This window comes from Sinocyclocheilus anshuiensis, unplaced genomic scaffold (genome assembly GCF_001515605.1).
Source record: "Sinocyclocheilus anshuiensis isolate Anshui unplaced genomic scaffold, SAMN03320099.WGS_v1.1 scaffold784, whole genome shotgun sequence".
In the NCBI taxonomy this organism is placed as follows: Eukaryota; Metazoa; Chordata; class Actinopteri; order Cypriniformes; family Cyprinidae; genus Sinocyclocheilus; species Sinocyclocheilus anshuiensis.
Genome location: NW_015554160.1, coordinates 1353525 through 1377863, shown reverse-complemented (window position 1 = coordinate 1377863; position 24339 = coordinate 1353525). Strand labels below are relative to the sequence as shown.

The following is a 24339-nucleotide window of genomic DNA, read 5'->3' as shown; positions in this document are numbered from 1 at the left end:
ATAAAACGTTTTTTTTTTACTAAAAGAACAGTGTAACAGATTAAATGTGCTTAGACTATAAAAACTACTTTTAAATAAAACATTTTTGCAATTCTTTTGATTCTGTTTTGATTACTTTTTAGCTTGATGCACTGTGTTTGTTAAAGAATTTCATGTCACATAATTTGTCACACTCTATCTTGGAAAAGGGGTCGTAAAATCCTGTTTATGGCCAGTACTGCACAGTCTAAGCGCAACTGCACAGAGTAAAAAAAATTTTCTAACCTACTTTTCCACGGCTCTTTCGGTTACATATATTGCCTAACCATTCCAGCTCGTGCCAGTCACTATCACACTATCAGAATGGATGTTTGAGAGTCTGTGCAAACAGCTTTTTTTATTTTAGTAACACTTCACTTTCTTTGAGAATGGTGGCACAGAGGCCACACTACTATCCCTGTCCTTGATCACAGGATCAGTGGTGCGGCTTGTGGGCTGGGTTTAATTCTCCACCTGTTTGGTGTATGAGATTACAAGCAGAAGAAATGCAGAGGGATATGCAGCACGTGTCTCTAAAGAGGAGGCTGCCGTTTTCCCCCCACAGTCTTCATACACAGCGGCCGTGTCAGAACTGTCGCCGGCCTGCTCTCCGAACTTAATCTGACAGCACCCAGCCATCCATAATCCCTCACTGTATCGTAATCTATTTACTCTGCATTCTAAGAGGATTTTTTTTTTTTTTGTTAAGTGTATATACAAGATATGTAAATATGAATTAATGCTGGAAATTGAGGAAGGGTCAGGAGAGGAAGCTTTTGTGTTGTCACCTCTGTTTTTATGTCCGTCTGTTGCTTATTCTTTGCACGTTTTCAGGAAAATCAGTTACATTCTGTTGTCACCGTATCATAGCATATTTTAAACATGCAAAAACAAAAGTGTTGCGTTTATAATTTTGTTCAGTGTGTATATATATATATATATATATATATAATAATTTTAGTCTTTTAAGTAAATCTTTTAAGTTTATCTACGCATAGTTACACCGCTTGGACATTTCTGGCTTCTGGCCCACAAAAAAAAAATAATAATAATATAACAGGCTAATAAAATGCAAACATTAATCATAGAAGTGCTGTGACTGTATGAATTTAACGAATTAATAATTTCGCTAATACAACAAACCCTCGTTAATACATTGACCCACATAACTTAAAAGGTTATAGTTTAATAGGGGCTACCCTACCTAAACTGTGCATGTATGGTCAGCTACTGAGTTGAAGATAAAGCTATATATGAGCTCAGCAAGTGTCCATCCCGACAGCCATAATGCGTCTGTACAGTCTTCATACACAGCGGCCGTGTCAGAACTGTCGCCGGCCTGCTCTCCGAACTTAATCACCCAGCACCCAGCCATCCATAATCCCTCACTGTATCGTAATCTATTTACTCTGCATTCTAAGAGGATTTTCTTTTTTTTTTTTAAGTATATATACAAGATATATAAATATGAATTCATGCTGGAAATGGAGGAAGGGTCAGGAGAGGAAGATTTTGTGTTGTCACCTCTGTTTTTATGTCCGTCTATTGCCTATTCTTTGCACGTTTTAAGGAAAAATCAGTTAAGTTCTGTCGTCACTGTATCATTTGAAAGCATATTTTAAACATTGCTTTACATGTAATTGTCCATTGTAATATACTCTGTAAAAACAGAGGTTCTTTATTGACGTCTTTTAACATCTATCTATGGGTTCTTTATTGGCAAACAGGTTCTTTAGATTATTAAAATGGTCTTCACACTAAGACAAAAAATGGTTCTTTTAAGAACGGTTTACTTAAAGGTTCTTTGAGGAACCCAAAATGGTTCTTCTATGGCATCACTGTGAAATCCCCCTTTTGGAACCTTTATTTTTAGGCGTGTATAATATGCTATATTTTTGTGTCTGTGCATTTGATTTGTGCATCAATTATGATAATCGATCAGACAACTCACCATTATTAATGTGTTAATCTGATTATCTAGCAGTTTTCAAGAGGCATCTGTTTTATTTGAATTATATTCATATTGTTGTTTTAATTAGTCTGGCCTCCAGTCACTGATTGTGTGCCAGGAACCATTTTCAACAGCTCAGACTAAAGCTTAGAAACTTATAATCACACAGGATTATTGAAGAGATCACAGTTTTTCTGTGAATGACAACCTTGTAATCCTGTGTTGAGTCAAACTAAGAAAATGTTTTGGATCAAACAGTCTTTTTGGCAAAACTGTTGAGATTTAATTGGCACATAATTGGGTTTGACAGATGATGAGCTTCTTTCATAACATCCAGAAGCATTGTTAACTTCTTTTCATGAGTTATGTATAAGAGAGCTTAGATGATCTGATCATGTTTGTGTATTTTGTAGCGTATGAGGACATTGAGTTTATGCTGCTTCTATTCTCTTTTAATATATATATATTTAAAAAAAACTTTTAACCGAAGGTGCCAGTGCATAAGTTTTACTTCTGCTATGGTAAGTAAAAGTTTAGTGTTCATGACTCTAGTGCTCTTCACAGTTCATCAGAGATCTTGACGTCTAATTGAAGCAGCTGTCATACTCCACATAGCCTGCTGATCAAATCTGCACATACAATCAGCTATCCACGGTTAGTGTTCATTTCCTGGCTGGCTGTGTAAGCAGAGGGCGAACTGGTTTTCACTGTCGCATCAGCGGCTGCGCGAGGCCTCGGGGTTCATCCGAGCGCCATCTTTCAGACGGTGAGGTGATGTCAGTCTGGTCACGTGATATGAGAAAAATGAACTCGACAAACTGTTCTTTGCTCAATTAACAGTTAATTAACTGCTCCCACTTTAATTGCTGCTATTAAGATCAATTATGTCACCACTCAGATTAGATTGCACTGTTTTGTCAACTAACACTCGAGTGGTAAAATAGGTAGGCCTATTCATTAACGGAGAGATGTTCCTGCCTCTGCCACAGTAAAGCTTTTTGTGTTTATAGTTTCTTTCATATAAAGAAAGTCATTCAATGTCACAATTTTCCATTTTATTTTATTTTAATTTCTTCCTTCCTTTTTTTAATTGACTAAAAATGTCAAGTGGTGAAACCAAGTATTTAGCCTACGTTGCATCTTAATTCTTGGGAATTAATAAAATCTTCAAAAACGTTTTCGAACTTTTTTCAAGGTAATTTCTGTTCAAATATGTCACTTTTTTTTCTGCAATAAATATCAAAACGTTTAGGCAACTTAATAGTTACTCCAAGCAAAACGCGCCTTTCATATAAAAGGCCAAAATACTTAAAAATAACAATTAGAATTAATAATTTCGCTAATACAACAAACCCTCGTTAATACATTGACCCACATAACTTAAAAGGTTATAGTTTAATAGGGGCTACCCTACCTAAACTGTGCATGTATGGTCAGCTACTGAGTTGAAGATAAAGCTATATATGAGCTCAGCAAGTGTCCATCCCGACAGCCATAATGCGTCTGTCATCTGTTCCTAAGACCTCAGCGTCAATACTGTAGGAATAAATCCTTCTGGTGGTTTTCCCACCCTCAGCGTTTCTGTAACTCACAGAGGCCTGGAGTCAGCATCTCACCATCTCAGCAAACCCTTCGCTCATCACACTTCCGTTTTCCCATTAATGGTTTTGGTCCGTAATCTCTTTTACAGTTTTCACATGTAATAATATGGTGCCAATTGTGGACGAGCCGTCCCACTCGGGTGACATGTGGACATATGAGCATATCAGCAAGGCAAGAGTGGATTGCCTCGTACAGCAGTAATGGAAGCGTCCTATCCGCCTCATGAACCGAGAGAAAATTCTTCGTTTGGAGGACAGTCCATCAAAAAAACAAAAAAATCTTGACTGAAGGAAATTAGCTTCTCGTGCTTTTTGGTGTAGGCTAATAATTCGCTTTATTTTAATTTAAATAATTGTATTCGTTTAGTTTGAATCATTTAACACCGTTTTTATTTTAATAACAGGACCAAATAAATTAATAAATACATAGGCTAATAGGCCTAATAATAATAGGCTAATAACAGTTAAAAAGAACTATCTAAAACTAACGTAAAGCTTTCTCAGTGGCCTAAATTGTATTTAAGTTGTGGCCTGTAACTCAAACTTCTGTCAAAGGCAGATGCCCTCCAGGTGAAAACTGATTAAACAATATCTTCTGGTTGAATAAATGACAATATAATAGCCGAGCTAGTTCTCAGAACGGAAATTTAAAATGAAAGCATGGCTTTTTTTTGTGACAAAATGTAGGCTACGCGAAATATCCGACCAATAGCCTAGGTTAAGTGGGAGTGTTTAATCATCTTTATCGTTATGTGTATTACATATATATAGCCTACTTTTTACTATTTATTCTTTTTTTATTTTTGAATGAAAAAGTTTAAGCTAAATTAGTATGAGAAGAACGTTCCTCTTACCTGCATCCAAAACATTCAACTCGACTTGAATTTAAAATAATGGTTTTGTATGCAAGGATTTACATTTCGAAAATAGGCTAATTCTATTTCAGAATATGAATAAAATTGTATAAACGTTGGCAGTTGACGGGTGCTTAAATCACTGATGACGTAAGAGGCTTAAGGCTTAAAGGTGTGACTTTTTAGAAACCCCGTGAAATAGCCTATGCTATATAAATATAGCCTATTAGTTTTCCGCCTTGCCAGCAAGTGTAGGCTATGTAAGGACGAAATATCTGAAGACTGGAGCGTGATTTATTCCGGTAGCATTTCATCCAAAAAAAAAAAAAAAAAAAGTTGGCTGTTACTATTAAGAGTGTAAAATAAATGAGACTCTTTGAGTTAATGGACATGGATTCACCTCGCCAGAATTATATGCCAGCTTCAGTTGAAAGTGTTAGAACGAACAGGCCCTATAATGTTTTCTCTCTCACCCCTCGGGCTTAAGCAGGTGCTCCACGCGAGGGCGTGTCCGAGCTCCTCAAATTATTCCCCAGGAAGACAGGACGCAAATGTGTTTGATGCAAATCGTACAAATCCATTCATTTTTGTGTAGTGTCGCTGAGCTGAGGTGGCGAGCACAGTAAAACAAATACGCGCAATGTTCTCCTGAGCGAAGTGTTGATTCAGCTGCCGGGCCAACACATCAATAATTAGCACACAATACTGAAGCTGATTAAAGTCGTGCGAATGGGTTGTTATTTTCTTATTAGCAATAGCCTATGCTGTCGATGATATTGTTCTGAAAACATGCAGAACGTGATATTCATACAACTTAGAGTAGGTGCATTCAGTTAAGACATGTCAAAGTAGCCTATATCTTCCAATGCGCATGTATTTGTCATATAACAAATATTTGATGATTTTAATCTAAATGAATATAAAACATAACAGAGGTTTGTCATAAATTAGGACGTAAAAAATGCAGGCCTTCCTGTGTGTTGACAAGCGTATAAACAATTTACCTGTGCACATTCTTGCTATCCGCTGTTTAATCGACCAAAAATAAACTTCTTCTGTTCGAACACGTTCATCTAAACAGCTTTGCCGAGCCCTTGTTTTTCTCCAGCTATTTCTTTAATGGCCCGGTGCCTGACGGCTGCCTCCCTCCCGCTTTTGACCCATTAACCCAGACCCACCCACGTCATTACCGAATCAGAAGAGGCGCTATCGCTCCGGGACCGGGTTATTTTGGCGAAACGCTCTTGTGCTCCAGAGCGCGCGGAGATTCTGCTGGGAAGCAATTATCGCGAGCGCATTCAATTACGACCTGATCAAATGTGTTAATACATATTTAAGAAATTTTGCGGTGCCGTGGCGTTTACCAGTTTGCACAAAAGACCTTCAAACGATTGTAGGTTTTCTAAAGACCAAATTAATATAATTCAAGTCCAAGGTTTGCGTTTTAATCAGTTTTTACACCCCTGCACACACACATTTACAGCATCCATATCCATAGCAAATAACCGGTTTATTAAGGAGCAAAAACTTAATCCTTTCCACATAACGAAAAATTCAATCAGTGGCATGTGATTTCACACACGCCCTTTAAAATCTTCACAGTCCGATGGAAATAAACCAATTAATTGCCTCAAGTTTGGTGCAGATAATCATTCAGCTCTCGATATGGTACACAGGTTAAAAAAAAAAAATTGTATTATGCATGTAAAATTCGCTCTAAATCCAAACATAATCCAGCATCTCACCACATAAATAAAATTGAGGTGCGTTTATTGTATTTTTTATTTATTTATTCGTTCGTTGAGAGTTGAAAACATTTGCAACACGAAAGTAAATTTTGGATGTTAAAAGTTGACATACCCCAGTCAGAAGTCATGTGAAATTTTGGTAGTTAACTGATCTTTATTACGGACATGAATGTAATGATCTGCGCCTGCAGTACATTCAGCATTTCACTGGCATTTGGGAATTCTTCCTTAAACCACATGTCGTCATCCACATGTTTTTTTCGGTTAGAGCAATTAAGTCAAGTGCTGTTAAATGCATCCAACAATTTTAATCATGCCCGTGCTCCTTCACCGCAACAAATCTTCAAATGCTAGTTTACCTAATGAAATAATCACAGCCAAAGACCCCTCCCCTCCCCTCCTCAAAAAATGTCCAACGTATAATTAAGATTCTTTTTTTCTAAATTTTACATTTTTTCCACACGGTGTTCTCAATATAAAATCCTATTTATTTATTTTTTTCAGGGTAACAAAAAATGGTTCAGTATATCAAATAAATCCAGCGGCCAATTCTTGCTCTTTGGATTATTTGGGGAAAAGATTTACATAAAGTCGTTTCAAAGTCTTATTAAACCATTTGAAATCCAGTAACACCAACTAAATATGGTCAATGTAACTGACCCAAATACATATGTACACAATTCAGCTCCGTTAAGCTGACTAGAATCTGTCATCCTAAAAAATAACCATATTTAGAAAACGAAACAGCTGTACAGGGTTTGAGAGGTGGAGGTAAAGCGGTCGCTGAGCGTTCAGTGTCCCGTGTAGAAAAACGGTAATCCAGATCAGGCAGGAGAGTGACGCGAGTCCGGCAGAACACTTCAGAACCAGAACTCTGGAGCTTCGAGGAAATCTAATTCTCTTCATAAACAAAAAGGGGAAAACTAGCTTTCATTTCCCTCCACAACTTTGCCGCTTTCCCCCTTTCTTTTCTTAAAAAAAAAAAGGGGGGCTAACTTTTAAAAATGTGACGAACATCTAACCATTTTGTTAAAATCTGCAAGTCCATATATATTTTTTTTCCTTAAACTCAGCACACTATTAAAACAGAGAGATGGTGAAAATGGAGGGCATTTAAAAAAAAATCAGATCACAAGACTTGGAACCTCCAGGACGCTTGGTCTTTGTAGTCCAAACAGTCTGTAGTGTTGAAGTTGAGCTTCCAGGAGGAGGCTGTTTGCTCCTTGTAATCCAGGCAGTCAGAAGAATTGAAGGCCAGGCCAGTGCCACTGTAGGCCTGGTGATGATGGTGGTGGTGATGTCCTGAGGACTGACTGATGTGGTGGTGGGGGTGCGTGGGCATGGATGACGCCGTCATGGGGCTGAGCTGATGAGGGTGGTGGTGAGTGTGCATGGGGGCCAGATAGGAGCCACAGTCCACTCCGCTGAAGTAAGAACCGGACGGAGCCGGGTAGCCCTGGCTGTAGCCGGTGGTCTGGTTGTAGGGCATGGGGTAGGAGGAGCCAGCAGTGCCTGAGACGGAGCGCTGCATGCAGGAGGTGTTTGCGGGAGCGACGGGCTCCGGCAGGGAGACAGACGGGGGTGCAGAGCCTGGAGAAATGGCAGGGCTCCAGATTGAGGAGACAGTACTGATAGAGGTAGAGGTGCTACTAATGCCTGTGTTATTGGTTGAGGAAGAGGAGGAGGAGGAAGAGCCAGCGCTGGAGACGGCAGGAGGGGTAAACTGGCCGCTGCTCTCTGAGCCCGTGCTCTCCCTGGTGGGTGAGGATTTCTTCTTTGCAGGCCGAGGTTTTGTGCTGCTTCCACTCTGCTGCTGCTGACGACATTTAGCGCGACGGTTCTTAAACCACACCTGCAGGACAGAGAGAGGAAACAAACACTTAAAATACACTTTGAAATTCTGGTCGAACAACAGCTTAAAAAAATAGAACCACAAAAATACGATAGCACAGAGTCCATTACACCCAGTACACAAACACGCATGAACACAGAGCTCCATTAAATGATTATGGAGACCTTCCGTGCATGTCTGAAGGACATGTTGGAGAGCCATTGTGCAATATCAGAGTGGAAAATAGCTAGTTATTAGCAGTTCCTGTCTTTAATTTGAATGCAGGGCCTTTCTGCTTTACTGTGTGGCTCTAATTTCAGTGCTTGTAGACGGCTGGGTGATAGCAGCCTATTGAGTTTCTCCGTAGAGATGGTAATTCAATAGTGGAAGGAGGGTCTGACCGTGTAAAGCGTTTTGTTTCATGTGCTTATTAAGAGCAAATAAAATTGCTTGGGAAATTGACAGAGGGCTGCTCCTTTAGGCCTCGGATCACTTTAGAAAAAGCATTATTTGCATGAAAAATCCACAGTAGTAGACTGTGGGAATTTTACATTTCCTCATCTGTGATATTTACATCAACTTCAAGGTAGAGTAAGTCTTTTATTCACAGTGATCCTCTGTGTACAGGTCCTTTATATATTTTGTCTAAATTAGCCACATTTCTTCAGTGCGGTTAAATCAGTTCGGTATGCACAAACAAATGCACTGAACACTACTTTGGTTTGGAGAGTACAATTATTCTAGCATAATTATTACATTCTGTCATGCTGCATAATTAAAAACAGAGACAGGAGCAGAAATCACCTGGCACTTAACCCTATGAAATGGCTGTAGGCTATATCTAGGCTGACAATCAAAATGTTAAAACACACCCACGAGTCTATAAAAATAATTGCAACAACTGTAATAATAATTATTATTACAAACTACTACGAACTTATGAAAATCAGTAGGGGGAGCAGCTGAGCATAACGGACATTAACGAATGTTTTTGGGAAGTTGTAATACATAGACTAAATGGTTATTTAGAGAAAATGTCAATTTTGATTTTTTATTTTCAAACATTCAGTGGTTACATGTACCTGAACTCTGGACTCGGGAAGGTTGATCTTCAGTGCCACCTCCTCTCTCATAAATATGTCCGGGTAACGAGTTTTGGCAAAGAGCGATTCGAGAATGTCAAGCTGTGAGCGCGTAAACGTCGTTCTTTCCCGCCTCTGCTTTCTGGGCGTTGCTGCAAATAATAAGAAGAAGCAAAAATGTCATAAGAGTATTTACAATAGCAATACTACGCTTTATAGAAAGAGTGGAAATGTGTATGAAAAAATCTGTTTAGATGTGAAATAGCAAATAGCTTCTTGACATTTCAAAGTAGGCCTAAGTTACTATTTTCGGAAATAAAAAATAATTGTTTTCACCTCAAAGCGGTTTTAAAATGATAGCGGTCTAATTTACAGAGGCTTTGTGGATTATCTTTTACAAACATGTTGCAAAGACTATGCAATGAGCTCGTTAGGACCAATAAGTTATATTTAAACATCGAGAGAGAGAGAGAGAGAGAGAGAGAGAGAGAGAGAGAGAAATCACACAATAGGCTATGTCAAGTCTAATTTTTTCCCTTAACTGAAGTGCCTGAAACTATTTCTAACAACTTAAAAAAGGCCGCATATAACGCTGTGTTAAACACGGTTTATAATGCACGTACCTGGGTATCCGACCGACGGGTGCAGCAGGTCCATGGCTGCGCCGCTCAGCCCCAGGCCGTTCATGGCGTAGGGGGGCTGTTTGAGGTATGACATCATGCTAGAGGCAGTCACGGGTCCCCCCAGATCTTGCCAATAGTTCGCTTTCCCCCGATGTTGCAGTTTGACGAAGGACGGATCCAATTTAAGTTACTGAAATGCGAATGCAATAACACAAAAGTATTATTAGCTGATATGCGTAACCACATGAAAATATGCAAAATACCAAGTGAATTAAATACAAATCGAGAAAAAAAGTTGGGTGGTTGCATCCTCTGAAAATCTATTAGAGACGAGGAAGTATAAATAAGTGACAGACAAACTAATTGATTGGTTTAAAATACCTTTAAGAATTTCTCTATTAGCCTAACTTTTTCGATGATGATGATGATAATAATAATAATAATAATAATAATGACGACGAATCTTGTTTCTCTTTTGTAATAACAACAACAACAACAACAACAACAACAATAATAATAATAAAGAAGAAGAAGAAGACTGGCACAATGGTGAAAACTGCATACCAGCATGCCATACGCGAATTAAAAGTATAATTTTATTCCTAAATATTTCTATAATTGTACATGTCTATAATTTTATATTTGTAATCGTATTTCAGATACAATTCAAAGTTTGAATATTCCCCACTTTCTGACATTTCCTATATATAAACATTTAAAATATTTTGCAAACATTAGCTACATTTATTTTACATTATTTTTAAAAACCAAAGACCAAATCTGTGCGGTTTCAAAGTACTTATCAAAAGAATTACAAAACTTGCAGGCCTAATAAACAGTTTCCAGGGTCACTGAATTTAGCTCCGTGTAAAAATGTAATTGAAATAATCTTATTTACAGCAATGTTCAACAAAACTATTTTAAATAATTAACATCTTAGAACAGATAGCAGCCTATAGGGTAATATTGAGAGTTAGGCTACTTCTAGAATAATTTATAACTAGACTATATATTATTATAATTACACACAAACACACAAATAAAAAAGAAAAAAAAGGTTAAGAAAATATATTAATCTTTATTAACGCTTTGTATTAGTTTTGTTGGTCATTCAATTTTTGACCAAATTTAGGAGCTGACTGGTTACCTAGGGGAAATGAATGTGGATGGGCCCCGTGCTGAGAGAACCGAATCGCTTAGAGTCCTGTGTATTCCAATCTATTCCTTGCTTATTCTTTACTCTGTAAAGACTGGGTAGAAAGAACGCATCTACGTGCAAATTAACTCAATTACAATGCAGATTGGATCTCTGGGGAAACACCTTAATTTCTTTGCCTTATCACCAAAATACATGAACAAAAACCCAAACACGCCTCTCCAAGTACTCTCCAAGTGAGCTGGTTTACACTGCGGTGATGAGTTGATCTTTGCAAAACTACTCGCTTTCGTTTCAAACATACGGTCGCTAGTTTTAGATTTAATTCATTTTGAAACATTTACTTCTAAGCGATTATGATAATTAACAGACTGTTGACTAGGTGACTTAAAAACAATACAGACGTCAGTACAGAATAGGACGAAACAAAATAATAAAAAAAAACTTTTACACAATCCTTTCAAGAAGACCAAATTTATCTACATAGAATTTTTTTTGCTAATATTAAAACTACAAATTTTAACACTGAAACTTGTATTAGTTCCGTTTTGTGAAAGTGTTGAACGTTAACAATAAAAGCAGGGGCAAAAACTCAATTAAAATACGCATTTTTTCTTACCTTTTTTCAGAACCCTCCGTCCTTCTCTTCTGATTTTTTTTATTTTTTTTTGCAGTCTGAATAGACGATAAAAAAATATCCACCAATGCAAGAGTTCAGGAAGGCAAACCGATCGCGGAACCTCACCAAATAAATGTCGTCTAAAACTCTCCTCAAAGCTGCAGATATGTAGCAATGTTGATATGGCGCACGTGTCTGGCCTTTAGCTGGACTTCTTGTAGTCTATTCAGAGTGTGTTCCCGGGGTTTAAAACCAAATGCATTAAACTCATCTGCTTTGGCTTTCTCGTTCGTGTCTGTCACTAGTTTAAGGTGATTGCTAATGTAGACGGATGGAGATTGATCACCTTCTCCTAACCCTGCCTCTCTAAGAGCGTAGGACACCTGCAGATCCGCCCACTCCAGCCAATCGCTGCGCATTCTCTGCTTGATTGACAACTGTACCAGCCAGTCTATGGGTAGAACATCCGTGAAGCCCCACCCCGCGCTGACTAACGACATCAAGAACATACACCAAATAAATCTTTAGAATTTCGAGAAGACCTAAACTATAAAGAAAAGTGTAGACAATACAGATTTAACATTTCCTAAAATTGAAGAAGGAAAATATTTTACAATCTGGGCTTTACATACAAAAGGCGTTTTAAAATTAAGGTAGGCTATAGAGTATGGCTTTAAAATATTTTAACCATTTAAATGATTAATATTTTACTGAAAGACTTTAGAATTGCGATGTAGACCGAGGCATTTAATTAGGAAGTCCTGTCAAATCTAAACAAAATAGGCATATTCTCTAAACGCTTAATTACAATTATGACCGTTTTGCGTCTTGAAATGTAGCTATTTTATTTAGAGGTATAGCCTAACTCTAGAAAAAAAACGGACACATTATCGCATATAAATAGTAGGCTATTAATAATTCATCTAAAGGCAAATTTTATCAACATAGATTAAACAGTGTAATATAATTAAAGCCATCCAAAATCTAAGCAGTAAAGGACATCAAGGCCTTTCCTCAAATGTCTGGCATCACGCAAAAAACAACAACAACAAAAAAACACAAATTCAGGTACCGTTTGATACAGAATATAAGACTCCCTTAAGCGATCGATTAATGTAGTCCATCGATTTGAAGTGGTGTAAAAATGCAGCTAAAAGTTTAATTTATCCACTTTATCTATTTTCATTTTTATTGTTACCCCGCCTCATGAATATTAATGAGTGGCTAATCCCCACTTCGAATTACATTTCAGAATAGTGTGCGTAAAGTTTAATAGGCACACGGAGAGGAAACGTGAAAGGGAGTGAAGAAAAACTCGGCCCTTCCAGAAAAGAAACGAAATCGGCACACAGAGAGAGTCTGAGCCTCAGAGAATCAAAGAAAGCACCTTTCAAGCCTCACTTTCCCAAAGAAATGCCAATAAAATACGGTAACAGAATATCACGGAGGGCGCGGTGTTTCCTTAACTGTTTCTGAAAGACTCAGAAGATCTTAATAAGGCTTCGCTCGGTCCTTTTGTTGATCTCACAAAATCAACTCATTCTAATTGAGGCCTGAGCTGAAAGCGACCTAATGTTCAAAGCAAGTGACCGCCGGAGGAACGAAATTACATTTTTACTATATGGGGCATCCAATCAAAAACCGGCGGCTTTACACGTTCTTCTATAGATCAACAAAGTCATCGACAAAAGTACTCTTGGGAGTAACAGAGATGCTGCTGTAAGCCGTCAATAGACGCGGAAAAACTAAATGGAAAGTTATTGGATGCTGCTTAGAAGTACGGTGACAGGGAATGCGCATATTAAATGTTTATACAGCCTGTTCGAAGCACAAGTGTTGGCCCCAGGCCCCCCAAAAAGGCAGATTCCACCTGCCCTTAAACTATTTCCACGGATAATAACAACAATAAAATGTGACCCTCAAACACGCACACGATAGAAATATACAACTCCTGCATTTTGTCCGTTTGCTAGTTTATTCTCTCGGCCCTGATGTTGCTAAGACCCCGTGATAAACCCAGAACAAGTATCAAGTTATCAGGTTGCAAGAAGCTTTTGTAATAAGAGTATTTTGTCTAATCCCAAATTGCAGTCGAATTTTCTAAATGCTGAGCTAGTAAATCTCGGGATTAGAGGAGGCGAGAAGAGGAGGGGGAAAAGTTTGGTTTCTTTAGCCGGCAGGATGGGAGAGGGTCGGCGATGTTGTCGGTCCTTTCATTTTTATTGTTACCCCGCCTCATGAATATTAATGAGTGGCTAATCCCCACTTCGAATTACATTTCAGAATAGTGTGCGTAAAGTTTAATAGGCACACGGAGAGGAAACGTGAAAGGGAGTGAAGAAAAACTCGGCCCTTCCAGAAAAGAAACGAAATCGGCACACAGAGAGAGTCTGAGCCTCAGAGAATCAAAGAAAGCACCTTTCAAGCCTCACTTTCCCAAAGAAATGCCAATAAAATACGGTAACAGAATATCACGGAGGGCGCGGTGTTTCCTTAACTGTTTCTGAAAGACTCAGAAGATCTTAATAAGGCTTCGCTCGGTCCTTTTGTTGATCTCACAAAATCAACTCATTCTAATTGAGGCCTGAGCTGAAAGCGACCTAATGTTCAAAGCAAGTGACCGCCGGAGGAACGAAATTACATTTTTACTATATGGGGCATCCAATCAAAAACCGGCGGCTTTACACGTTCTTCTATAGATCAACAAAGTCATCGACAAAAGTACTCTTGGGAGTAACAGAGATGCTGCTGTAAGCCGTCAATAGACGCGGAAAAACTAAATGGAAAGTTATTGGATGCTGCTTAGAAGTACGGTGACAGGGAATGCGCATATTAAATGTTTATACAGCCTGTTCGAAGCACAAGTGTTGGCCCCAGGCCCCCCAAAAAGGCAGATTCCACCTGCCCTTAAACTATTTCCACGGATAATAACAACAATAAAATGTGACCCTCAAACACGCACACGATAGAAATATACAACTCCTGCATTTTGTCCGTTTGCTAGTTTATTCTCTCGGCCCTGATGTTGCTAAGACCCCGTGATAAACCCAGAACAAGTATCAAGTTATCAGGTTGCAAGAAGCTTTTGTAATAAGAGTATTTTGTCTAATCCCAAATTGCAGTCGAATTTTCTAAATGCTGAGCTAGTAAATCTCGGGATTAGAGGAGGCGAGAAGAGGAGGGGGAAAAGTTTGGTTTCTTTAGCCGGCAGGATGGGAGAGGGTCGGCGATGTTGTCGGTCCTTATTAAAACGACGATGCATAAAATACGATATTGAAGCTCGTACAGAAGGCTCGGTACCGATTCCCCCGGTGTATTTTAGGACGAGGAAAGGATTTTCGGAGGTCGAGGGGCTTGTGAAGTCCAACAGCTCAACACCTGAAGTCAGGCCGTGGACTTCAAAGCAGCTGGATCCACAGAACGCGCTGTGGGACTCGCGCCGAGACGCTCTACTGGAGAGCTCTTTTTTGCCTCTATAAGAATATCTATTTTTAAAAGCTTTTTCAAATTCGTTTTTTTCACTAAACGTACACTGTTGGTTTGAGCCTGAAAACAATAGTCGGCAAAACGGACAACAATCAGGTAAGGGAATTAATTGCGCATTTTGACAATGCCACTGCATGCGTGCACTAGAACGAGCCAGAGGACGCGTTTAATGTTGTTTCAATCTTTATATTTGTGTGTGTGTGAAATGCAGAGAAAATGTCAGAGGTATCTAAACTTTCTGATAGTTGCGTAGCTGAAACAGAACATTAAATGAGTTCTAATATAATATAAGAAAGCACAAATTCATGACATATTTTCATCATGAAATAGAATTAATATATTTATTCATTTTGACAAAAAATAAAATAAAAGTTTAAGCACTTTGAACAGATACTCCTAAAAAGTTTCTTTAAACGTAGCCTATTCCAAAAGTAAAATATTAATATTCCATCCCACGTTTTACTGGGACAAATCAGATGTATAGAAACACATCTTGTATTAAATTAGGCATCTGAATGGACTGCAAAACAGTTCAAAGCGGACATTTAGATATGAACACCACGCTACCGTCTCATCGGGATTACACGGACTTCGCCACAGGTCTAATGCATAAAATTATGGCATGCGTTTGAAGCGACTCGCAGGCTCAAACTCTCCGATTAGTAAAGGCAACAAACAAACGTCCTTTCCGCCGCTGTGTAATGGTTTGTGAGCGCCAATAAGTGTCTCCTATTCAGAAGATTACAGTCATCTGTGATAACTGCAAAATAAAATAAAAAATTAAAAAACGCCCGGGGGGAAACGGAGGTACACTCGGACCCAACCATCAGCAAATTAATGTGAAAGTATTAGAAGGACTAAGGGAGGACGTCAGCTGTCAAAACTTATTTTGCTCGTTAAATGGAGGATGCGAGGCTGCGGTGATGGCTGTTTGGCTGAGAATGAAGTGTCTGAGGAAAAACAGATGCTCTGGGCAGAGTGATTCTGCCTTAATCTCCCTCTGAGGAACGACCTCAAACAAAACAAAACGCATACATTCATGTAGAAATAACCATAAAACGCAAGGGAATTTTCGCAGTCCCTCTTGAGTGCCTGTAAATTGTTTTATTAATTGAAAAAAATAAAGTCTGTAGTGTTTCGTCATAGTGCGACTCCATAAGGTTTTATTTAAAGAAACGATTGTCTGAAACGTCAGCCCAGTCAGAACTTAAGAAAAACATCATTAATTCAAGTGATTATTAAATCAGTAGGCCAAAAATAATAAAGACAGGCAAATCTATGTAATAATGACAGGAAAAAAATTGCAATTCTTCGGACAATATAAATAAAAAAGAACAGAACATAAACGACGTAATGAAATGTGTTTAAAACAATTAAATTCTAGGTTCATTCAGTATCAGCTTAAAAAAATGGCACACAACATTTGCTGCAGGGGCACAAGGCCATATCCATTAGTAACCAAAACCACACCAAGTGTAATTCGAGTATGAAATCATTTGGATTTTATTGAACAGTGATATTTATAGTACAGGGGAATAAATAAACCGGTGGTGCTCATACAATAAAGACGTGAAACTGAAATATGTGGACAAGAAAAGCCTCCCTTCTAAACTATACAATAAATATTGAAGTCCTTGAGCAAATGTACAGGATTGTGAAGATGGTTACTTTAAAAACGTCTCAAACTTTAATAAAAGCAAACAGTAATAAATTACACTGATCGTGACTGCTTCTGAAAATAAATGTTTTTTTCAAGCTTTTTTAAGCCTCCAACAGTAAAATGAAATTTACAACGTGACCGTTTATTTTTTATATGCACTCGCAGTATTTCACTCCTCTCATTAAAGCAAGCTCTAAAATGTTTGGTAAACATATTAAACATAAAAAAAACACTAAATATATTTTTAAACGCAACAAGTCCCCCTTCTCAAATATTATACACTTAGAAAGTTAAGTAATTAAAACATTTCAGCTCTTGTTAGAGAAGAACATGTTGATAGATTTTCTTAAAACTGAAATGTGATATGATTTTGAAACCCAATCCTATTCACAAATAAAAAAATGTCCCAGGTTAAATGCTGTACCGAAACTGAGTAATAATTTCCTGTAAGAAAGAGAAACACATTCGGAAGGCTTTGAATGCCTTAGTGTTCAGATTAATCTGTATTATAATGGATTTAACCATTTAGTCAAAGTTTTCGAAATTGTACAGCTTTGCATCTCCTCAAATATTAGTTCCTTAAGTACCTTGTTTGTGAAATCCAACAAACCAAACCTAATAATAATAATAATAACATTTTTGTATTTGTGTATGTGAAATAATAAATCTCAGGTATTAATAAAACAGGATGCATCTCAGAGCATTCAGCAGTTCTTAAGCCCTTAGTGATAACAAAAAGATCTACATATGAAGATTTAAAACAACAATAATAAGGTGTATGCTGTGGTCTCTATGACACAAATACATTTCAAGATTTTGTAGTGTATATGTCATCTTGCTCCTTTTTTTGACCGTCACTGAAGAACGCACTTCTCCTCTTTCTTTGCCATCTTGCCTTTGTTCTGTTCCAGGGTTCTCTCCAGGTGCTCGTCTTCCTCCTCAGCCCCGCCGACACACACACACACACACACACACACACACACACACACACACACACACAGGACACACAGGATCAAAGGTCACGGACAGGGACACAGGAGAATGCCACCTGCACTTCCTCCACCTATGACCTGTACTTCAGAGTCATTTTGGCTCTTGAAATATTCACAAGGCCTCTCTGCCTGACTCCATCCCCCCCACAAAACACCTAAACACACTTGGTGGCAAAGAGAACACGGGTGACTGCAAACTTTGGCCTTTAAAACCCTCTCTGAACCACGCTATAGGGCCTGGAGGACTAATCCTGGCTCCGACAATCCCACAATGCCTTGCGGCTGGAGGACTTACTCTTTCTCCTGGGCGTCTAGGTCTCGGACCAGCGCATCACGTTTGTCGACCAGTATGACCAGTTCATCCAGCAGCAGCTGCTCTCGGTGCTTTTGCGCCTCTGTCTTCTGCCAGTCTGGAACGTGGAAAGGAAACATGGAAGAAAGTTAGAGAAAAGCTCAGACTGATCATTAATCACCTTAGAGCACCTTCCAACATAATCCAGGAAACAAGACATCCAAAAACGACAGTTCTTTCATCATTTACTCACCCTCATGTCATTCCAAATTATCAATATACGAAATTTGAAAAATATCTGTTTTTTTTTTGTGTCCATACAATGAAACCCATTGGGCTCCAAAGTTGTTTTAGACACCAGTGACTTTCAAAATTTTGTGTTCCACAGAAGAAACAAAGTTATACGGGTTTGGAAATGATATGAGCGTGTGGAAATGATGACAGAATGTCATTTTTGGTTGAATTATCCCTTTAAAAGACATAAATGTCATCATATACTGGCTTTTAGTGAGAAAGACATCACTGTCCCGTGATAAATTATTCAGAAAATGTAGCCGTACTGTTGTGGAGTTCTTGTGAAGTTGTACCAGGTATGGAGAGCAGCCACACAGTGGAATTCAGACAGAAAAGATCTGATGACGTGAGTGAATGCAAGGACAGTATATTGAATACACAACTGCTTTCAGACGCCTCAAAACGACTCCCAAAGAGACGCATTGACGCCATTTCTACGACCAAATTGCAAAAAATCTGTCCATAAATACAATAGAATTCAGATTTTTACTACTTTAACACAGAGTTCCGTAATCTGGAAAAAAGCACTTAAAGGTTTTATTCCATATGTGGTTTTTGAAAACAAATGACATAAACTGAATGTTTACTAGAGCGAAGGTCTCTGTGAGGTGACCCGCTCCTGTCCCACTGCCAACAATGGGTCTGAAATATCAGCCAGGCAGATGAGATCAGGCCTTACTGATACCAGTGCAGATTAGGGCCCTGCTCACGGCCAAGGGGAAGTTATCTTAGCGGGCCTATTCTTCAGGCCGCTGTAAGAACAGAATGTACTAGTGTCTTTACACTGCTTTATTAGCGCTCTCTCATGCACACAGACTCCCAAAAACATGCACACAAAAATCAAATTCTCTTGTTATAGAGAGACCGAAAAAAGAGACAAATGCACATTCAACCTTCTGAAAAGTCTATCCTTAAAATAAGTGTACTTCATTAAAAAAATAAATATTTGGTTGAGTGAAATTGCAGTGTGGTGCTGAGAGCACCGTTGGTCCCAAAAGGCCTGCTCCTTGCTCTCGTTTAACCTCTGCGCCTTTGAAGTGAAGCGCAGTGGCAAAATGAACACAGTTCCAATATTTGAAAGTTATTTGGCCTCCAGCAGCTAAATGAAAGTCTTTGGTGTTCTGACATTAGGCTTCAGTGAGGCTAATGCTAAATATTTGAGAGGATTTGTCTCCGCTTTAACGAATTTGAACAAAAGCTGCAGGAAGGAAAATGAAAAAGGGGGATGTTGTTCTTTAAAAAGCAATTTAGTGAAAAACAAACAAATATGGAGTTAAGTTTTCTGTTATGCTAGCAATGCAACACGGGCCGGTCGTTTGCTGTGCGCCCAACAGTGCTGACTGCATTTAACATCCTACAGGCCGGACTGTTTATCCTGCATCGCTCTCCATACGTTCTCTGTCTTTCACGACCCTCCTCTTTAATTCGCTCTGTCATTTCTGCTACCCCTCCGTCAAAAACGACAATGCCTACTTCACAAAGACCTGCCTGGAGGGAAGGCTACAACCAACAAAAACTTCTCCTGCATGTCCCAAAGAGGTAGAGAGAGAGGTAGAGAGAGAGAGTCTCTCTTTTCCTCAAAGAAGTGATGGATGAAGGCTATTTGGAGATGGAGATGGTGGTGTTGGTGGGGGGTTCAATCCTTTTTGGATTACTCCCCTCTTTCTCTCTCTCTCATCGCCCTGGGCAATCACGTTAAAACTCACATGGTTGGTGCTTATTCAGATAACCCTAACAATGCACACCAGTGGTAACCATGTGAGCACTCTCAACCCACAGAAGAATGCGCTGGTTCAAATCCCCATGACCCTCCTCCACAGCAAAATTTATTCAAGAGTGCAACCTGCTCGGCAGCTTCAGGAGGCTCAGAGCTTCTTCTGAGAGTTCTGCTGAAAGATCACTAAACACAAACTTCACACACACGCTCTACTTGCTTTAGCGAACGGACACATGAAGCAAACTTTTGGACCGAATGGAGGGGCTTTTTTGGTTAGAACTTTTTTCGGAGGAAATAAGAGAAAATAAGTAGTGTTGGAGGAATCCAGGGAAAAATGCATGATCTTATTACAGCAGATTTGGGCGAGTGCTGGGCAGGCTGGGAGCTCCGGCGTAAGATGGAGCTGGAGAGAAGCCAGCTGGGAATGAGACAAAGACCAACATGGAAAACCATGACAAGGAGGATGATGGGACAACAGTTCCTGGATTCTTACCACGCTATCCCCAAACCACATCTCCCATCTGCTATATCAGATACAAATAAAGTGACTATCAAAAACAAACCAAATACACAATGTCTTTGTCTAAATGTTTGAATCACTAATCTGCATCTTGTGTTTTTGTGCATGCATATGAGTGATGTAACTAATTTAGAGGTAGAGAGAGAGAGAGAGAGAGAGAGAGAGAGAGAAAAAGCCCCTCGACTCTTTACCTCCTCCTCCTGTCCCCCTTCAGCATTCTCAGCCAAAAAGCCACAGATCCTCCCCTGCACCTCCATAAGAGGCCGCATGCAGCTGTCAATCAAGCGGGAGCAGCACCGCCCCCCTCATTAAGAAGGTAAACAATGAATATGGACGCAGAGGGACACGGCAGAGTAAACGAGCGATCGCGACTCACCAAAAAACACTAACGGAAGCTGCTGCCTCCTTCTCCTTTTTCCTCTTTTGAAGAAGAGATGGATGAACACTATTTAAAGTAGTGTTGGAGGAATCCAGGGAAAAATGCATGATCTTATTACAGCAGATTTGGGCGAGTCTTGGGCAGGCTGGGAGCTCCGGCGTAAGATGGAGCTGGAGAGAAGCCAGCTGGGAATGAGACAAAGACCAACATGGAAAACCATGACAAGGAGGATGACGGGACAACAGTCCCAGGATTCTTACCACGCTATTCCCAAACCACATCTCCCATCTGCTTTATCACATAAAAATAAAGTGACAAAACCAAATACACAATGTCTTTGAATAAACATTTGAATCAATAATCTGCAGCTTGTTTTTGTGCATGCATATGAGAGATGTAACTAATTTGGGTTTTGAGAAATGGGGAAAAAAAAAAAAACTACGCAAGGTTAAAATGCTGAGGATAAACAACCTGTAAATCATTTCAGTAAAATTTTACAGGACATTTTCCGTGATAGCAACTACTGCCTACCACAGAATATTATCACTTACATTAAAGCCAAATTGTTTTAAAATAATAATAATAATAAAAAAACCCCGAAAAGATTCTGGTGTCATTTTTAAATGCACGAAACACAGCCGACTACACAAATACAAACCTCTATTAGGTGCGGTTATATAAAAGTGGACATTGAGAGTCAAATGCAGAAAGCGACGGCTAAATGGAAATGAACACAGATTTCAGTGAATAGTGTAGAATGAGAAAGTGTCGTCTCGCCTTATCTCCAGTTCCAGTCAACTAGCAATCTTGAAAGAGTTTGCAACATCATCAAAGCCGGCCATTTGATAGGATTCTCACACTGCACCCAATCAATCTGAGGAATACGGCAGCCCAGACATGTAACAAAGCTCAAATAGATTTACAAATGGGGTTGTAGGGGGATAAGCCCTTGCACAGGATTACATATTGATTTTAAACATATAAAAAAGCTTATCATATAAAACCGTAACAACAAAACTGGGGGACCTATGCAGAAATCCCTCGGCAAAAAGGAGCGTCCACTTTCAAATATAACGCCCCAGAGTGCACCGCATTTGAGGAAAGAAAGAAATAGGGAGAGGGGAGGGGGAAAAAAGACGAATTTGAGAGAAAGCGTGTGTGCATGGCAGGCAGATAAAAAGGGCAAAAAGGATCAATTTAGAGGCAGAGAAATAGGAGTCATGGCATATTGTGGAAGGCCTCGCCACTTTTCTTTGCCTCCCCACAGCGGAGCGCAGACTGAAGGGGTTATCGTTTAGCTGACATTAACACTCACCCTGTTTGCTCTACACCTTTAACCGAATCCTTCCCGTCTTTTCAACCTGCCTTTATAATTTCTGAAATATTTCCTTTCCCTTTCTGGTGTCCACAGGCTTCAGATCTAATAGTGTGTAATGCAACAGGCAACAAGTGCGTACCTGAATTTAAGTCAGTGAGTAATGATATCTACATTATTAATATTTATTTAAAAAAAGAGCAAACTGATCCAACTGACAAAGGTTGTTCCATATGGCATGCTAGTCAGGAATGGGCTAATTCAGATTTGAATAACTGGCTCCCTTTCAAAATTTGAAAGTGTGGCATCTCACAGGAAGCAAAAATGGAATCTGAATTTGAATGAAGGGAAGATTAATTTACTGAATTAAAAAAACTGAACACTATCTATCTATCTATCTATCTATCTATCTATCTATCTATCTATCTATCTGTCTGTCTGTCTGTCTGTCAAAGTAAATAAATAAATTAAACAAGGCTTTGCTGAACTAACATTCAAAGTTTGTCTTCATAAGCTTTGCCTTTCTAGTTAAAAATTAGTTTTATGTATTCCAATTCATTTTAATTGTACTTTATATTCAAATGTAAATGCAAAATTCAATTCTGCATCCTGTTTGCCACCTTAATTGCTGTCAACAAAACAAAACATGGAGGACACTTAGAATGGAGACATCAAATAGTTCTTGACATTTTGTTAAAAAAAGACATGTAAAATGTTCTAAATGCTACTCAAACATGACATCTATACAAGGCTTCAATATTACTCATCTCCAGGTCACATTGACTGTAGATTCTCCTCTGCACAGCCGTGGGGTCGAGGAGAGTGAGTATTTTTCTCTATCAGCGAGAGAGTGTGCGCTGATACGAGAGAAAGTGTGTGTGTGTGTGCCCGTCTGAACGCCTCAGCCGCTGCACTTCCAATGTCATCAGCTGACCAAGCAAATCAGCAATTACCTGTCTGCATTGGCTGGCGCGAAAGCCTGTCGGGGCTCCAAATAAGAAACTGATGCACGAACCTCCTCACCAGCAGCTCAGAACTATCTCTGACTCGCTTCAGAAACACCCTGACTCTGAATGCCAAGTGCTGAGCCTCATGGGAGAGAGAGAGAGCGAGAGAGAGAGAGAGGGAGCAAGGCAGATAAAGTGAGAGAGAGAGAAAATAACTGCGAGTGATAATTCAACAGGTAGCAGTGTGTGGACTGATAGGGTTGTTACAAGCAGCAGGGACTGAATTACCACTGCCGTGGACGGACCCTGTCACCCTTGCACATCCAGACCAATATTTGGAACTCACTCCATGTTCACTGATAAGTGGACACAAGGCTGAGGCACTTCAACATCTGGACGTTATTAGCTTAAATTCCAGCTATCGGGCTCAGCATTTAGCGTTCAGTATCATGGCAGCTCTCAGCGTGGAGAAATCTTTCAGAAACAAGACAGAAGCATGTCAAAATATTGAGATGAACCGTGTTGATCTGCCTCGGCGAAGCCCTGGAGGTGAGAAAGTGTGTGGCGAATACAGGGAGCGTCACAATACGGGGATCTATGCTCTCTGCTTGGCTATTCATGTCCACTGTCAACCTCTCCGAACTAATTAGAATTGATTTATGATGGATCAGCTAGCTTATCAGGTGCAGAAAGAAATTACCATGGCTAGCCAAGGGGTGAGAGGGTCATCATCGAATTGCAAAATCAATTTGCATTGATTGTAAAAGGTTCATTTTGCGAGAGAGGACACAGTTAAAGGGATTAAACTTAACCAGACAACTTTGATACCGCACAATAGGCTTTATTTTTTTTACTTTCCTTACCAGTCTGTATAACACGCACTCCAAAAGCTTATAAACGCGAGTGCGTTCTTTGACGCCCCGAGGCACATCACAGAGATTTAATATTGACGTGGAAGTGACATCTGCACTATGGCTGTAATACCTGCGGTTTTGAGAGTAAATCATATATATTGTGTCCAATCCAAAGGTGAATTTGTAAGATCTACATTAATAAAAGGAGCTAAAAGAATTGGCAGCGCTATCAAATCAGGGCTGGGTGGGTGGTGCCACGTCTGAGGTGTCAAAGAGCAGGTTTAATTAAGCAGGAGAGGATCTTTGTCTTTCACAGCGCGCCTCTCAAATTCACCGCCAAATCCCTCTTTCAGTCCCTCTTACCTTCAATCGCCAGCATTGCCCTTAATTCTCGGTTCAG

At 39.4% G+C, this 24339-nt stretch overlaps 2 protein-coding genes across 2 annotated transcripts; both read right to left on the bottom strand.

The window, feature by feature from the left end:
• Positions 1 to 6428: 6428 nt before the first annotated feature.
• otx1 (orthodenticle homeobox 1) lies at positions 6429 to 11841 on the bottom strand. Its single transcript, XM_016463682.1, has 4 exons — positions 11484 to 11841; positions 9709 to 9898; positions 9086 to 9237; positions 6429 to 8024 (listed from the first exon to the last, which is right to left on the bottom strand). Exons 2-4 carry the CDS (start codon positions 9803 to 9805, stop codon positions 7302 to 7304), a joined length of 972 nt encoding a protein of 323 aa, XP_016319168.1. The 5' UTR covers positions 9806 to 9898; positions 11484 to 11841; the 3' UTR covers positions 6429 to 7301.
• Positions 11842 to 16337: 4496 nt separating this feature from the next.
• LOC107670815 (EH domain-binding protein 1-like) lies at positions 16338 to 24339 on the bottom strand (the record flags this gene model as incomplete). Its single annotated transcript, XM_016463580.1, has 3 exons — positions 16338 to 17574; positions 17917 to 18031; positions 24303 to 24339. Coding segments are annotated over 3 exons (243 nt in total), but the record flags the coding sequence as incomplete, so codon positions are not given.